At 39.5% G+C, this 16,667-nt stretch overlaps 1 protein-coding gene and 1 long non-coding RNA gene across 3 annotated transcripts in view; one reads left to right on the plus strand and one right to left on the minus strand.

Annotated features, from left to right (window-relative positions):
- SAP30 (Sin3A associated protein 30) overlaps positions 1-16,567 on the plus strand; it is a 36,286-nt gene extending 19,719 nt beyond the window's left edge. Inside the window, exons 2-6 of one of the 2 annotated variants that reach the window (XM_073805751.1) lie at positions 8,791-8,840; positions 11,460-12,026; positions 13,557-13,682; positions 14,084-14,182; positions 16,234-16,567. In XM_073805751.1, coding sequence (XP_073661852.1) covers positions 11,706-12,026; positions 13,557-13,682; positions 14,084-14,182; positions 16,234-16,356 — 669 coding nt within the window. In that variant the 5' untranslated portion in view covers positions 8,791-8,840; positions 11,460-11,705 and the 3' untranslated portion in view covers positions 16,357-16,567. Of the gene's footprint in view, positions 1-8,790; positions 8,841-11,455; positions 12,027-13,556; positions 13,683-14,083; positions 14,183-15,603; positions 15,638-16,233 lie in introns of those variants that run through there. The other variant, XM_019932361.3, reaches the window with a different exon arrangement.
- On the minus strand, positions 6,317-10,980 carry LOC109549530 (uncharacterized). The gene is made up of 2 exons (XR_004526874.2): positions 8,789-10,980; positions 6,317-7,739 (listed from the first exon to the last, which is right to left on the minus strand). It is a non-coding gene; the product is annotated as an uncharacterized lncRNA (long non-coding RNA).
- Positions 16,568-16,667: the final 100 nt, after the last annotated feature.

Here is a 16,667-nt window from a genome sequence, read left to right on the forward strand (position 1 = left end):
TATGGTTCTCTACCAGCCCTATTTTTTGGTCTTCTTTATAAATAGATTCAAGATTCAGATGAGGAGTACTGGTACTATCTACTTGGTTCCATCGAATTTCTAAGAGGCTGGTTTCAGAGATAAGATGACTCCAGCATAGTGCTTGAAGGATGAATAGATGGATGGCATAAAAGCAAGGGATGACAGTTGCCAAAGAAGAAAATAGCACACTCAAAAGCACAGATGCTTTTGACAGCGTGGTGTGTTCTGGGTGGCTCAGTAATGCAGAAGCGTGGAGTGCAAGGCAAGAAGTGGTAGAAAAAGGCAAGGCAGGGGCCAACTTTGGAAGGGCTCAGACTTTATCCTGTAGGTGATGGGAAACAGCGGGGTGGGGAGAGAATGGAAGAAGTGTTTCAAGCACAGGACATACTGGGAGGTGTAGAACTGAAGATAAATGCTCACTACCCTTCTAAGGAGCTTGACTATTAAGGCAGTGAGGGAGCTTAGATAAATATCTAGACTGCCTCTTAGAGTTAAGGGGAGGATTGGCTTGTATGGGGTGTTGTTTTAACATGCAAGAAACTTGAGCAACTTGCAGGTTGTAGGAAAAGACTGAAGATATAGGATGGAGGGGAAGATAACTAATGGGACAAAACACTTAGGGAGGTGAGAGGTAATAACATCTAGGACACAAATAAAAGGATTCTTCTCTCTTCCACCAAAGAAGGCAAGTTTTGTTAGAATACAGATTTGTTGGTAAGCACAGGTAACAAATTTCTGTCTATTAGTATCAATTTTCTTGTTAAATAGCAGGTTGGTCTTTGGGTGAAAATGAGGAGATAGATGGTGGAATGGGAGGCCAGAGACATTTCAATACTCTTGAGTACTAACAATTCAGTACTCGCTAGGGATGGGCAGAAGGACCTGCAGTGAAACACTGTGGAGGAAGAGTGGTCACTAGGCCTGGACTGAACAAGAGCTGAGTTTTGCCAAGCAGATGAGAAGGAAGGTTTTCAAGAGAATTGAAAGTGGCTAAAGTGACAGAACATAGCATATGAATAGAAGAGTAACTGAAAAATGTTAATTCCTCATTGTAGCCACACCCTGAAGGCACTGTTGCTGGATATAGGAGTGACAGTTTCTCTAGTGGGACTGAGAAGGTGCCAATGGCAAAAAAAAGGACTTTATTTATTTATGTTTGCTTATCAGAACAGTATCTAATTCACCCTCCTTCTTTTTTTAAACAAAAAGAGGCCTTTTATGAACCATATATAACACCCACATTAAAGGTAACACAGCATTAAAACAAATGTAGCAAGAACTATTGGTATTATCAAAAATTCACAGAAACACACAAATAGTCCACACAACCTCTCATAGGAGTCTGTTGTGAACAAATAAAATATATCCCATCAGTAGGCATGACTTAAAAATCTGATTATATACTTTGTGGCAAAACTTCAAAAATTTCCTGCACAGTTAGGGAAGTGGTCCATAAGAGACCACCATCACATCTGACACCAGCTTCAGAGTTCACAGTTTCCAAGAGCCCTGTTAGGTTTGATAATATATTTGAAGGGTGCAGTGAACTCACTGTAAGTAGTTATATTCACACTTATGGCTTATTACAGCAAAGGGATACAGACTAAAATCAACCAAAGGAATAGGTGCACAGGGCAGAGTCCAGAAAAAGTCCAAATGTGCAGCTTCCAGTTGTCCTGTCCCAGTGGAGTCACGGACAGCATTACTTTCCCAGAAACAATGTGCAATGACACACACAGAGTATTGCCAACTAGGGAAGCTTATCTGAGTCTTGGTTTCCAGAGCTTTTATTGGGACTCAGTTATGTAGACATGGTTGACAGCCCTCATGGCTGATTTTTAGTCTCCATCCCCTCTGGACGTAGAGAGGATACCATGTGGCCCAAGGCCCCCAGGTAAACAAACCTACTCTTCCTAGAGATTACCTCCCAGGACATGAGGGCAAAGACCAGACCAGTAAGGTTAATTCTTTTTTTTTAAATAAATTTATTTATTTACTTATTTCTTTTTGGCGGCATTGGGTCTTCGTTGCTGCACGCAGGCCTTCTGTAGTTGCAGTGAGCAGGGGCTACTCTTTGTTGCAGTGCGCGGGCTTCTCATTGCAGTGGCTTCTCTTGTTGCAGAGCATGGGCTCTAGGCACACAGGCTTCAGTAGTTGCAGCACGTGGGCTCAGTAGTTGTGGCTTGCAGGCTCTAGAGTGCTGGCTCAGTAGTTGTGGTGCACGGCCTTAGTTGCTCCACGAAATGTGGGATCTTCTCGGACCAGGGATCGAACCCGTGTCCCCTGCATTGGCAAACAGATTCTTAACCACTGCGCCACCAGGGAAGTCCAGGTTAATTCTTTACTACACATCCCCAAAAGGTCAAAATACTCAATTCTCTGATTATATTCTTATAAAAAGTAGGCATTAATAACCTATTGTCTGGCCCCCAGCTACCTGAGTCTTATGTTTATTACTTCTTTGTGATTTTACTTCATAGCTAGGATTGTTGCATTAAGTTTTTCAAATTCATGTTGAGTTATAAATTTCATTTGTTTTATGGTAACAATTTCCCAGTAAATTTTCATCTTCTGTAAGAAAATCGTTTTATTCTGTTTCACAGTTTCCTTACTGTATTTTTGAGTAGCTGTTGTGCATATGATTTTCATAATCCTCATATTTGGAAGAGCTGAATTTTCCTAGACTGTTATCAGGAGGTGGAAAGAAGGGCCAGGATAGCTTTACAGAACTAATCATTCGTGGGCTCTCTCCTCCATTGCTATAGCAAAAGACTTACTTTCTTAAAAGATGGCAACTCTGTGAAATCACATTTCCTCTGCCTCTCAGTACCTAACCTGGCTCTGAAAAGCTTCTGCACACAGTTCTCAATTTCCTGATTCATTCACAGGCTGCAGGGACCGAGGCTTTGCCTTCCAAAATAATATTATCACTTTTAGAAAGTTATTTTACTGGTGCTTTCTAAGATCTGCTATCTCTGATTAGGCACTTTCTATCCTCTCTCTCTCCCTCTTGGGTATTTGGACCCTATTCAATCTCATATCTCTCCCAAAATGTTTTCTTGAATTCCTACGTACACTTGCTGCACTGTGCTTCTGGTCTCAGTTGCCTACTACAGCGTTCACATGTAATTTTGGAGCCTTGGGGTTTTGTTAGTCAGCTGTTTGCTGAAAAGTCATGAACTTATTTTCATTCTCCTTGTTGCTGTGGATAGATTTCAAGAAAAGGAATAAGAGGTTTAAGAACTAAGCAGACCCCATGTTCTTATAGATTGATGATATAATTAATTTTTCTCCCATGTTCTCAAAAGAAATGAAGAAATTCTCTGAAAGTACTATGATTATTGGCTTTAGATAATGAACAAGAATGTTCTGGTTATCACCAGCCTAATTAGAGCCAATTATATAGATGTTCACACCTACTACGACATTAAGGCTATGTCTAGAAGATAATGTAACAAAGTAGTTTAATGGAAAATCATATAAGGCCTACAGTTTAGATTTAAAAATTTTAATGCAAGAGGCTCAGAGACAAGCAGCATTTTATTTTGATACGCTAAAAAGAAAACTGTTAGTAAAATGTTTCTCCTGAACCCAGGAAACTAGAGCATTGTATGGGAATGTGTAAGAAGGTCTTATTGGATCTTATCATAATCTAGTTGGATTATGGATGAGATGTCCCAAGAATTCTTGTTTTGATCCTGGGGATTTAAAGCTACGTTCAACTTATTTTTGAAGATTAATACCATTCCAAATTGGTAGTCAGCCACAGATAGTTTTGTATTTGTAGAGCAAACTCCAGCATTACCTGGGAACTACCTCTGCATTTTGTATGCCTCACATTCTGGTGAGAAGAAAATCATGGTGGAAGCAGCAGAGATGGGCTGACCAAGATGTTAGACTCCGAACACTATTAGGTTGCAGATGTTGTTTTAACATAAACAGTACTAGTCATAAACAAGCAACTTAAGAAAGGTGAGAAAAAAGCTGAGCATTTGGCAGTCACTTGGATCTAGGCGTAAGTCAAGTACACATTAAGGAGGGTAACCCTAGTGAAATATCTCCCACTCTGTGACAGGACCCCCAAGAAGCATAGGCCAAAAGTGGGGATATGGACTATAATCATTTGTTTGACTCAGAAATCCTCAAGCATGGGTTCAGGACTATTGGAACCCTTAACAACCTGAAAGAAGGCAATGAAACTCCTCTTTGGAAGAACAGAACATGATCCAATGCCTCAAATTATTTCCATAATTAAGTTTTCAAATAAAATGAATAGAAAACAATCAAAGATAATGGGATGAAAGAAGGGTCAAGAATTAGCCAGTACCAACAGAAACAACAGACAAAAAGACTTGATAACAAACATAGTCTTTATACCACTATGCTTGTTATGTTCATGAAAATAAGTCAAGCTTATAAATTTTGTCAAGGAACTGGAAATCATAAAAAGTGACATTTAAGATTTGAAAAATAACCAAATGGGAATTATAAAACTAGAAAATAGAATAGTTAAAGGTATAAAAAACTATGGGTAAATTTTAGAGCAGATTAGGCACACCTAAATAGAGAATGACTGACTGGAAGATAGGTTAAAAGAAACATCCCAAATGAGGGAAGGAGAGACAAAATTAAAAATAAAAAATATTGGAGATAGAGCAAGAGACACTGGGATAGCCTAATATATATATCAAACTGGAGTCCCAGAAATGAGTGAGAGAATAAGGACCCAGACAATATGTGAAGAGATAATGGCTGAAAATTTCTGAGAATTGATTAAAGATGTTAATCTATAAGAAGCCCAGTGAAGTACAAGCAGGATTAAAAAAAATAAAAGGCATTTTACTTTATGTGAAACCATAGAAAATCAAAGAGAGAAAAAAAAATTTAAAAGAAGCCAGAAAAAAAAAAGGTGATTCTGAAAGGAACTTTGCATTTTCTAGAAAGAGGGCAAAGTAAAGATTAATACTGGGCTAAAAAAAGTAAAGAAAACATATTATAAGTTTTAGGGTCAAAAGAATAGAAAAAGAGTGTATAATTTCCAAACTAACTGGGGGGGAAATGGGATTATAAAAAAAATCCAAAAGAAAGAAAAAAAAAGGAGAATAAAAATGTAGAGTAGGCACAACAAATATAAAGCACAAAAAGTGAAGGATTAATATGTTTGGGTTTAAATATATTGAAATATATTAGTAATTACATAACTGTAAATAGACTAGTTAAAACCCTAGTAAATGCCCTAGTTAAACACAAAGATTATCAGGCCAGATTTAAAAAGAAAATATGCAAAACCACATGTTTTAGAAACATATCTAAGACATCAGGATACAGAAAGGCTGAAAGTAAAAAGATGGAAAAATATATCATGCAAACACTAAGTAAAAGACAGGTGTTGTAACTATATTGATAGCAACCAGACAAAATAGACTTTAAGGCTAAAATCATTACAGAGATTATGAAGGTCACTACAGAATGTTAAAATGTTCAGTTCTGGGTTTACATAACAGTTTTTAATTTGTATAAATAATATGGTCTTAACATATGCAGAAGAAAAATTGACAGAACTAAGAAGAGAAATAAATCTACAAGCTAAGTGGGACATTTTAATTTAGTAATTAGTTGGAACAAGGAGACAAAAGTCTGTAAGGATACATAAGACTGATTAGTCCATTTAATAATACCCAATGGGCATAAATAGAACACTGACCTAACAGCACAATATACATTGTTTTCAAGTACATACAGAATATTTTAAAAAATCAACCATATTGGTTAAAAAGCAAACCTCATTAAATTTTAGTGGATTTAGAGATACGAGACCATCTGTATATGTTTGGAAATTAAGACATCTCCATCCAAATAATTTAGGCATCAAAAATAATCATGAAGGAATTTAGATAATATTATGATGTGTGGGATGTAGACAAAATAGTATTCATAGGGAAACGTATACCTTCTAATGAACATATTTGTAAAGAAATTAGTAAAAGAATAGCAAAATAAACAAAGTAGAAGGAAATAATAAAAGAGAAGAACTGAAATAGAAAAAAATACCATAGAAACCATGAACAAAACTAAAATCAGTCCTTTGAAAGGTCTAATGAAATTGATAAAAACACTCTGGTGAGAAGGTAATATAGAAAAGTATCTTCATGATTTTGAAGGTACTAAGATACTAAGGAACTATTAAGTCACAAAAATGACCAGTCATAAAAGAAAAGATTGATATATTTTTTTCCACAGTAAAAGACTTTAGGGACTTCCCTGGTGGTGCAATGGTTAGGACTCCGCACTCCCGATGCACTGGGCCGGGGTTCGATCCCTGGTCAGGGAACTAGATCCCACATGCAAGCTGCAACTAAGAGTTCGCATGCCACAACTAAGGAGCCCGAGTGCCGCAACTAAGACCTGGTGCCACCAAATTAAATAAATAAATATTTTTTAAAAAATTAAAAGACTTTAACCTAAAGTCGCCACCACAGTCAAAAGGCAAGTGATAGAGTAGGAAAGATATTTGCAATACATAACTTCGAGAAACGGCTCTTATTCAGAATATATAAAGAACTACAAATCAATAGAAAAAGTCACAAACCCAATAGAAGAACAGCTGAAGTCCTAAACAGAAGCTTCCAAAGAGGAAAGCCCAAAGACCAATAAACATATAACCTCATTAGTAATCAGGAACACTCAATGTAAAATCGAGAGATAACAGACAAATCCATTGGATCGTTTAAAAAAAAAAAAAAAAAAGGCTTGTGGAAGTGTCAAAGTTTGGAAGTACCCAGTAAAGTTGCAGCTATGCATACTCTATGACTCAGCAATTCTGTTCCTAAATACCTGTCCTATTAAACTGTAAGCACAGAGGTATCAGGGCACATGTACACGAATGATCATGGCAAGGTTGCTTTTAATATCCCTAAACTGGAAACCCCTATGTCCATCAACAATAAAATGGTTAAATAAAGTGTATTTTATTCATCCACAATGAAAAGAGCTAGTTAAGCGAGGTACAAGCAGATCTTCAAGACAGTGAAGAAGCCAGAGAAAACAATAACAAAGTACACGATTCCACTTTTAAAAAGTTCAAAAACACACAAAAAACTAAAATGTCTTTTTAGAGTTCATAATTGTGCGGTAAAATTATAAAGAAAAGGCAGGTAGTGAATACCAGAAATCAGGATAGCTGCTGCTGGCCGGTGAGGGGTTAGATGGAGGAGGAGCACATGCGGTCACTCAGGGCTGTCAATCAAGGCCAGCGGCACAACTGGTGGGACCCAATGCAAAAATCTTCTTTCTTTCTTCCGTCGTCTCTCTCTCTCTCGACATGTCATGGTGTTTTCTAATTTGCTATTTAACGTCGCTCTCCCTTGGGTATAGCGATTCTTTTTGGTCAAAGGCAGACCCTCACAGGCAGCCGCGGCCTGACCCCCAACTCAGCGAGGGGCGGGGAGAGGGAGGGGCTGCGCACCACAGCGGTTACATCCTGCGTCAGCTCGGAGTGCTCAGGCCAGTGCAGAGATGGGCAAGGAGAGATCCGCCAGAACCCAGAAATTCAAAGATGAATGGTTAAGAATTTCATGATGATGATGAGCACTGAACCGCAAGCAGAGTGGAGAGAGTAACGGGTCGGAAGGGGTGGGCTTCTGAGCCTCTGCCCTGTGCCTCTGCGCTGTTTGCATGCCCAGAAAGCTGGCCCTGTTGACAATGTTCTATTTCTTGACCTGGAAAGTATTTATATAGATGCTTGTTTTACCAAAACTGCTTAAATTGGACATTTATGTTTTGTGCACTTTTTTGGTGTGCTTGCTGTATTTTAAACTAGGTAAAAGAAAGCATGGTATAAAACAGCATGATCCTTAGCTGCAATAAAATAGAATTATTCATGTATAGACATGTATATACTGGTATATGCATATAATTGTTTTTCTAGAAGGAAACACAGAACTTGCTAACATTGGTTGCTTTTAGGGACACAGATTTGGGGAGATGAGAGGAAATAGGCTTTTATTTTTCATATTGAAACTTTTTGTATTATTTGAATTTACCATCATGTTCATGTGAAGATTATGTACTAATTTGCATATTTTGAAATTAATTTATTTAATTGCTTATTTTGCAATAAACCCAGAAAAGTTCAATTATATTAAAAGCTTTAGAGGGAAGAAAGGCAGGGGAAAATGCTTTTCAAAGAATGTTTTGAACCCTTTCAGAAAGCAAAGAATATTTTGATGATGTCAAAAACACTCTTATAATTTAGGTTTCATAAATCATTTTCCATATTGTCTATTGTGAGGTAAATTTACCATGAAGCTAATGGATGTAAGGTTCAGAGTCCCTTAAAAGGCTTGTATCTAATTTTACATTCATAATTCTGTATATTTTTCTTAAAGAAGACCCCTCAGATTATATAAACTTGAAGCTCCCCAAAACCTGATTCCAACCTTGACTGTGAATTATACTTAGAGCAAGAAATTATTACCTGCCCTGAATATGAGGAGTTTTAGACATAAACAATGATCCATGGTTGTTAAGAAAATTTCTTTGTAGGGAAGACAGATTCACTGAAGAGATACTTTAAATCTCAAATTTACATGTCACCTACTCCAGGAATGTTTTCTACTTCTCAGAGGTGAATCATTTCCTTCTGTGTGCTAAGTCTGTACTTTTCCTCTAATTTTATTGAGGTATGTGTCTTAGTCTGTCTAGGCTACTATAAAAAATAAATACCATAGAGTAGGTGGCTTATAAACAAAAGAAATTTATTTCTTACAGTTCTGGACGGTGGGGAGTTCAAGATCAAGGTGCTGACCGGTTCATGGCTGGTGAGTGTCCACTTTCTGGTTGATAGATGGGCGTCTTCTCCCATGGATGGCAGGAGGAGTGAGGTTGCTCTCTAGATCCTCTTTTCTGAGGGCACTAATCCCATTCCTGAGGGCTCCACCCTCATGGCCTAATCACCTCCCAAAGACCCTACCTTCAAATATTATCACACGAGGATTAGGTTTCAACATATGAATTTTGTGGGGACACAAACATTCAGTCTATAGCATGTATCATGTGCTTGTTAAGCTACCTGTGAGCTCCAAAATGGCTAGGACCCTCTCCCAATTATTTTTGTATCCCCAGAGCCTAGAAAAGATCCTAGCATGCAATAAATGAGTGACTGAAACTTCTAAAATTACTATATTGTCTGTAAAGGAAGCATAGTCACAATTCGTCACTTCAGTAAAATTCATATGAAATTGATATATAACTATACCATACATGAACTGATTTGATCACATTTGCAGAAGGTAGACTATAAACTTTTAAGGGCAAGAACCAAACAATATTATAAATTATTTTAAATTATATAAAATTACAAAAAATATGAAAATCCAACATCCCAATATCACGTTTGCTTTAGACTGTTTTTAACAAATAAAAACTTACAAATGGAAACCACCTTTTAGCCATTCCCAGATACCATCCATTGGCCTCTCCTAAGAGATGACCACCACCTTGAAGCTGGTGTGTGTCCACTCTATCGATATAGTCTCATTTTTACTATTTAAGAAAATACATCTATAAACAGTATTATTCTGCGTTTTAATACTTCAAGCCAACAATATCTAAATACACATATAATGTGAGCCACATGTGTAGTTTTAAATGTTATAGTAGGCACATTTTGAAAAATGGGAACAGGTAAATTTTAATGTTTTATTTAACCCAGTATAGCCAAAATATAATCATTTGAACATGTAATCAATATAAAAAATGTTACTAAGCTAATCAATATTCTTTAAAAAAAGTCTGGTACTAAGTCTTTGAAATCCTGCTGGTAGTTTATACATACCGGCACATCACAGTTCAGATGCTAAATTTAGATTTCATAAAATTTAAGTTGAAAAAATAGATTCCTAACCAAGTTGTTCCAAACATATTTAAAAGTTTTCCAATAACTGAAATCAGTTTTAAAATTTTAAATGAATTAAAATTAACAGTTCAGTTTTTCAGTCACAATAACCACATTTCGAGTGCTAATATCCACATAAGGCTAGCAGACACACCGTTGGGCAGTGCAGCTTGAAAAGATAACACAAATACTCACCATTCAGCATCTTTCTTTTGCCCACTACATTTTTTTTTCTTCCTTTGCTATATCCTAAAACATAAGTGCACAGATGGACTGAATGGCACTGAAAATTCATCTATCAATAAGTTTACTCAGTAAATATAAAAGAACTTTAAAAAAAACCCCACTGCTTTCTATCTTTGTTTAAACAATGGGATAGTTAAACAAGATATACGTACTGATAAATAATGACGCGCTGCAATTAGCAAAGGCGCAGCTTTCGTACTAGCCTCTCCCAACCTTCCACCCCGCCCTCCACACGCACGCACGCACACGTACACATGCACACGCGCGCGCACACAGACACGTACACAGACACGCACACAGACACGCGCGCGCCGACGACGATCCCGGAACTGCGCTTTCCCTGTGCTCTCGGTCGGGCGCGCGCCTTCGGGCTCCGGGAGCCCCAGGCTGACCGAGACTCGGAGGGGCTACACGTCCCTTTTAAATGCTATTAGACCGGCTCCCAGTTCCCTCGAGGAGAAAGCGGAGAGGCAGGGGGTGGAAGCGAAAAGCAGCCCCGTTAAGTCCACTTGTCAGCAGCTCCACCTCAAGAAGCGACAGTGTGCGCCCCGCAAGCCAGCGCGTTCCTCGCAGGGACAATGCGAGGATCTGGAGGCGGCCTCCAGCCCGACATCGGCCCCATCCCGGCGCCGAGGTCGGGACGCGCGTTTCCCCCCGGCAGGCGCCCTCACAGACAGTCTGGGGCGTCAGTCAGCGGAACTGCTATCAGATCCCGTGGTGTTAGCTGCGGGACCTCCGGGACCCGAAAAATGCCAGGGCTTCTCCTCGGTCTGGGTTTCCCACAAAAACGTAGTCATACCAAAAACTTTTTCCACAGATACGAAAACAGCCCGAAACTGCTTTCCCACAAGCTCCCTCCCCTTCCCTCCTACTCCCGCCCCCCCGCGTTTTGTGCTTCGCCTCAGGAGTTGAGTAACCTCTTCGTATAAATTGCCAGCTCTGCAAAATTCAGTAGCTAAACACAGCCCAACTTCCCGGGAGAGACCAGAAGCCAGAAAACCTCGCAACCCCAACTACACGCCCCTGTTTTCCCCGTGTTTCACCCCCCCAAAAAAAAGGCCCGGCCCGCCTCCGCGCCATGAATGCTGGGATAAGTAGTTCCCCTAAACCGCGAAGCGCTGGGTCAGATTGGAGCTCAGGTTGGCTCCCCGGAAGAAAACTACAATTCCCGTGGTGCCATGCGACAGAGTGGAAGGGGCGGGACGGGCAAGGGCGCAACGCGCTTGCGCAGGTCGAGGGCCGGAGGGAGGCGGAGGCGCAGTGGTCCAACTGCTGAGGAGTCTCCTCCATGTGACAGTGAGCGGCGTCCCGGCTCCAGGCGACGCCAGATTCGGTTCCCGACCCCAAGCCCCGTCCACTGTCCCGGCGCCAGCAGACACCGGCAGGCCGGGGGCCCGCGGTGTTGTCCGGAGGCCGCGGGCGCAGAGTGAGTAGCCGCCGCCGGGCAGGTGCCTGAGGGACAGCCTAGACCCCGACGTCTCCCGAGAGGCGAGCGGCGCGGCGAGCGGGGCTTCTGTCAGCGCGTCTCCGCGAGCGCGGGGACATGAACGGCTTCACGCCCGAAGACATGAGCCGCGGCGGGGACGCGGCCGTCGTCATGGCCGCCGTGGTCGCCGCTGCTGCCGCCGCCGCCGCCGCCTCGGCTGGGAACGGGGCCGGAGCGGGCGCCGGGGCCGAGGTGCCGGGCGCCGGTGGGGTCTCGGCAGCGGGGCCCCCGGGAGCGGCCGGGCCGGGCCCGGGGCAGCTGTGCTGTCTGCGCGAGGACGGCGAGCGGTGCGGCCGGGCGGCGGGCAACGCCAGCTTCAGCAAGAGGATCCAGAAGAGCATCTCCCAGAAGAAGGTGAAGATCGAGCTGGATAAGAGCGTAAGTGACGGCGGGACGGGCCTGCCCTGCGCGCCCCGCGGGCGCTTGGGGAGTGCAGCAGACGCGACGTCGGTGGGGTGCGGGGCCCCCAGACCTGGGCGCAGCGCGAGCCCGTTCCGGCGTCTCTAGTAGGAAGGAAACAACAATGTGCTGCAACTCGGCCCTCCGCCCGCAGCCGACAGGCTCGCGCGCCGCGGACCCGCGCCCGCGCGCGACCTCACCCGCGCCCTGCCTCCTCCTCCTCCGCGGAGGCCGGGGCGCGAAACAAAGGGGGCGGCCGAGCAGAGGGCCCGGAGTAGCTGTCCTGCAGCCCGGCGGCTCCTTGTGGAACGGAGGCGCCTTCTTTGTTTTGCTGCCCGAGCCGGCACTCGGCCCCGGGGAGTAGCTCCCCCGGTCTGGGGACAGTGGAGTGCTGGTAGGGCCTGACGCCGCGGGCGACAAGGATCCCGTTCCCCGTCCCGCGGGCGCGGGTGCAGGGGACGCCTGGCTGCGAGCCGAGCGGCCGTGTCAGCATCCCGGGCAGCCGCTCCCAACGTGGGGAGCGCGCAGCCTCTGCGGTTTTGCCCTCCGTTTGGCAGCCATCAGGGTTTCTTTCTTCGTCCTTTCGCACGTTTGTTCTTTTGACCGTCGCTGAGGTTTTTAGAAACGGCCATTTCCACTTACCGGAGCTCTGGGCGACGGTAATAAATAACAAGATGCCAGAACCGGCACACATTGTGCATCTTTTTAGCTTGCCCTTAGCTTAGAGGTTAATTTAAAAGCCTATTAGCTTAGTCCTCAATTGTTTGTTTTTTTTTAAGGAGTAACTGCTAATGTACGAAACCCGGTATTTCAGATGTTACGGTACAGCTCTCAGAACTATGTAATTAAAGTTTTCTGCCTATTCAGTTAGTTCCTCCGTCGTGTTCATGAGAAACTTTTCAGGTATACTTGAATAATTTCACATTGCTTTGGTTGGAAAAACGTATTACTGATAAATGCATTTATTTAATACGCAGAGAAGTTCATAGTTCAAATTTAAATTTAGGATGTGAAATCAGCAACTTATTTGTAAAAATGGATAGTTTTGTGCTCGATTATAATTTGAGTATTAAGTTAGCAAGGTTAGGAAGCATACATTACGGTATTTTAAAATGCTCTTTAAGTAGAGAAAATGCTATCAAATAGCAAAATTGTGAACAGCATCATTTTCCCCTTGTTAAAAAAAAAAACAGCATGACTGAACTAATCTAGTTCACCATCGCTGCAATTTGATGACAGAATCCAGACGGTAGAAATTTCTCGTTCTTCTCTGTGTCTCGCTTCCCTTACTGGCACCTCTCCCCGCCCCACCCCCAGTCTTCTTAACAATATTACCAGACATGGTAGGTTTTAACTGGGTTCAGGACTAGAGTAGAAAGAAACGTGCGTTGTCTTAACAATGGCCTGTTTGGACTGTTTTTATTTTTAATAATTCACTGTTACATATTTTTAATACATAGACACATTTTACGGCAATCATAAGTAGTCTGTGAAACTTTTCTGTTTCAGGCAAGGCATCTTTACATTTGTGATTATCATAAAAACTTAATTCAGAGCGTTCGAAACAGAAGAAAGAGAAAAGGGAGTGATGATGATGGAGGAGATTCACCTGTTCAAGATATTGATACTCCAGAGGTAGGTGAAAGTTTTCGTATGTTAAATGTAAATCTTAAGTCCTCCATTCTGAAAGTTTTATTTAAAAAATATGAACAAATTTTAAAAATACTTAAAACATTTGAAAAATCTGAAAATGAAAGCAAAATTAAATATGGCCAGTTAACATGCAGTTACACAATTGGACTTATTACAGTTTCAATTGACAACTCTTAGAGCTCTGTTGTCTTATAAGTTCTTTTTTTGGTCCCTGGTCTTTAATAATTATGCTCAAAAGATTGAAGTGTTTAATACATTTGTAGTTTTGATTATATAAAAGGCATTTTTAATAATGGAGTTAAGTTTTCATTGTGTTGAAATTGCATTGTTGTTATATATAACAAAGCTAAGTCTTTAACAAATGATATGTTAATTTTTTCCAGGTTGATTTATACCAATTACAGGTGAATACACTTAGGAGATACAAAAGACACTTCAAACTCCCAACCAGACCAGGACTTAATAAAGCACAGCTTGTGGAGGTATATATGAGTTTTAAGCTATTTAACCTTTAAATGAACCTGTTCATATAAAAAAGGGTCATTAAATGCTAATGACATTGTTAATGTAGCATATATAACAATACCTTTTATCAGGAGTTAGAAAAATCAAAGTTAGTAAAAAAAGCTATTGTGGAAGAAATGTTTGTCTACCACGTAGGAAATTCCTTTGTGTAATGACTACTCAATGGATTGTGTGCAGTTTTCTAAGCATCTTCCAATAATGACTTTCAGAAATAGTGAGTGAAAGGTTTTTTAATTCTCATTCTAGAAACCTGTTTATTTTAAAATTCCATTTGTTAAGTAAACATTTATTGAACACCTAATTGAGGCATAATAAAATAAATTAATAAACTTTGATGTCTTTGTTAGAATTTATTTTTTGAAGTTTTTGATGGAGTAGGTTTTACAGATAAGCCCCTAAACAGTATTCCCATACCTGGCTGATTTAACTATTTCAGAACTTGTCCTGGTTGATGTTAGTTTTATTTGAAGCACCCATGTTTTTACATCTAGAAGATGCAAAGACTTGTATCCAAGCTTTTACTTATAGTTTCTTGATACAGGACTTGTAGTACTTCAGTGAATTTTAAAAAATTGAGTGTGTTTGTGTTCTCAGGAAATAATAGAGCCAAGAAATCTGTACATCATATTAAGATATTTATAGATTTATATGTTTGTACTTCAATCATATTTAAAAGAAAAATGCTTAACCTATTCGACAGGATATAAGTAAATATATAAATAAGTTTTCTTATATTCTTCAGCTTGAATTTAGTAATCCAACATTTTCTAAAATGTGCATATTGAATAAGATAGAAGATGAGTAGAATGCTTTTTAACATTAAGGTCCGGTATATTAAGGCTTTAGCCAGAGCTGCATCTTTCCTTCTTGCCTAGGCAACAAAAATCTAATTTTTCTTTAAATTTGATTTAAAAGATCACATCCTTTTTGGATTGTATAGTACATTAATATTAACATAAATATAGATATTGCCTGCCATGATGAAACTATATTGATATATATACAGTTTACTAATCAAGTGAAGGTACCTTTGTTTTGGGACAAATGAGAACTGAAGAAATGATTATTTTAAATGTTATATTTAAATGTATATATTTTTTAAATGCGGAAATCAAACTTGAAGTTTTTGATAATCTGACCTTCTTTTTAAAAAGTTAAATTATTTCTAGAGCTATTTTCTTTTTTAGAAATGAGAAATCCAAATAGTCACGAGTGTTATAACTTACTCAGAAATGCAGATATTTACAAATGATTCCAGAGTTGAGTGACTGTCCTCCTTAAGTCTCTTAATTATCTTTCTCTTTAAGAAGTTTTATCTTCTAGAATCTAAATATGCATATCAGCGCCCCAGTTTAGTCTATTATACTTCTATTCGTAGTTGCAGTGCACAGAATGAAAAGGCAAGAAAGCAGGTAAACATTCTTCAGTGGACATCCCTTTTTCCCTTCTCATTTTCCATCAATAATTTTTATTCAGAATAATTTTCAGGGAACCTTAACAAAAAATATTGCCAATGAATGAATGTAAGTTGTAGCAGACATATTTGTAAGATAATTCATGATTTGTTTCTATAGTACCAAAGCTTTTTCAACTTAATGTTTATCCTTTTTCCATAAGTAGAGACTAAACCATTATATGATGCATGTGGACTCCTACATTCTGTTCTGTTTCATTGATATTTGAAGTTTAAAAGTAAAACTACTTAAATCCTAATCTAGATCTCAGTTATAAAATTCAAAATAAGTAAAAGGAAATACACATTCTAATTAATGTATAGTTAATTGAGTGGGCCAAGGGATCCTTTGAAATCACAGTATCTCTTGTTCACAATATCTTACTCTTATATGCTTTTCATCCTGTTGGTTCTTTGTTAAATTTAAATTTATTTTTAAAAGGAAATAGCTCTTACCATCACACATTTTCTTTTGATGACAGTATTTTTTACCTAGTTTATAAAATCTGTTAATATCTATAATTTAATTTCCTCAATTTTTTTTTTTCTTTATAGATAGTTGGTTGCCACTTTAGGTCAATTCCAGTGAATGAAAAAGACACCTTAACATATTTCATCTACTCAGTGAAGAATGACAAGAACAAGTCAGATCTCAAGGTTGATAGTGGTGTTCACTAGGAGAGATGGAATTGAGAGTAAGACTTGGATGTTCATGTTAAGACTGCTTACTGCTTTTTCACATGTAGAAATGTTCCTTGTGTATTTTTTCTACAGAAGATTTTCTCTGGTTTTATTTTCTTTGTTTCTGAGTCTAATATTTAGTTGGAAACTCATGTAAAATGAGCTTTCCTAGATTAAAAAATATTTTAAATAAAGGTTATTACTATTATAGTTGCTTCAGTGTATTTATTTTGTGAAACTTGATTTTTATTTTAAACTGACTTTTATTTAGGGACCAGTATTAATTGAGATTTTAATGTGAAGATTAT

The sequence above is a fragment of the Tursiops truncatus genome, chromosome 6 (assembly GCF_011762595.2).
Source record: "Tursiops truncatus isolate mTurTru1 chromosome 6, mTurTru1.mat.Y, whole genome shotgun sequence".
Taxonomy (NCBI): Eukaryota; Metazoa; Chordata; class Mammalia; order Artiodactyla; family Delphinidae; genus Tursiops; species Tursiops truncatus.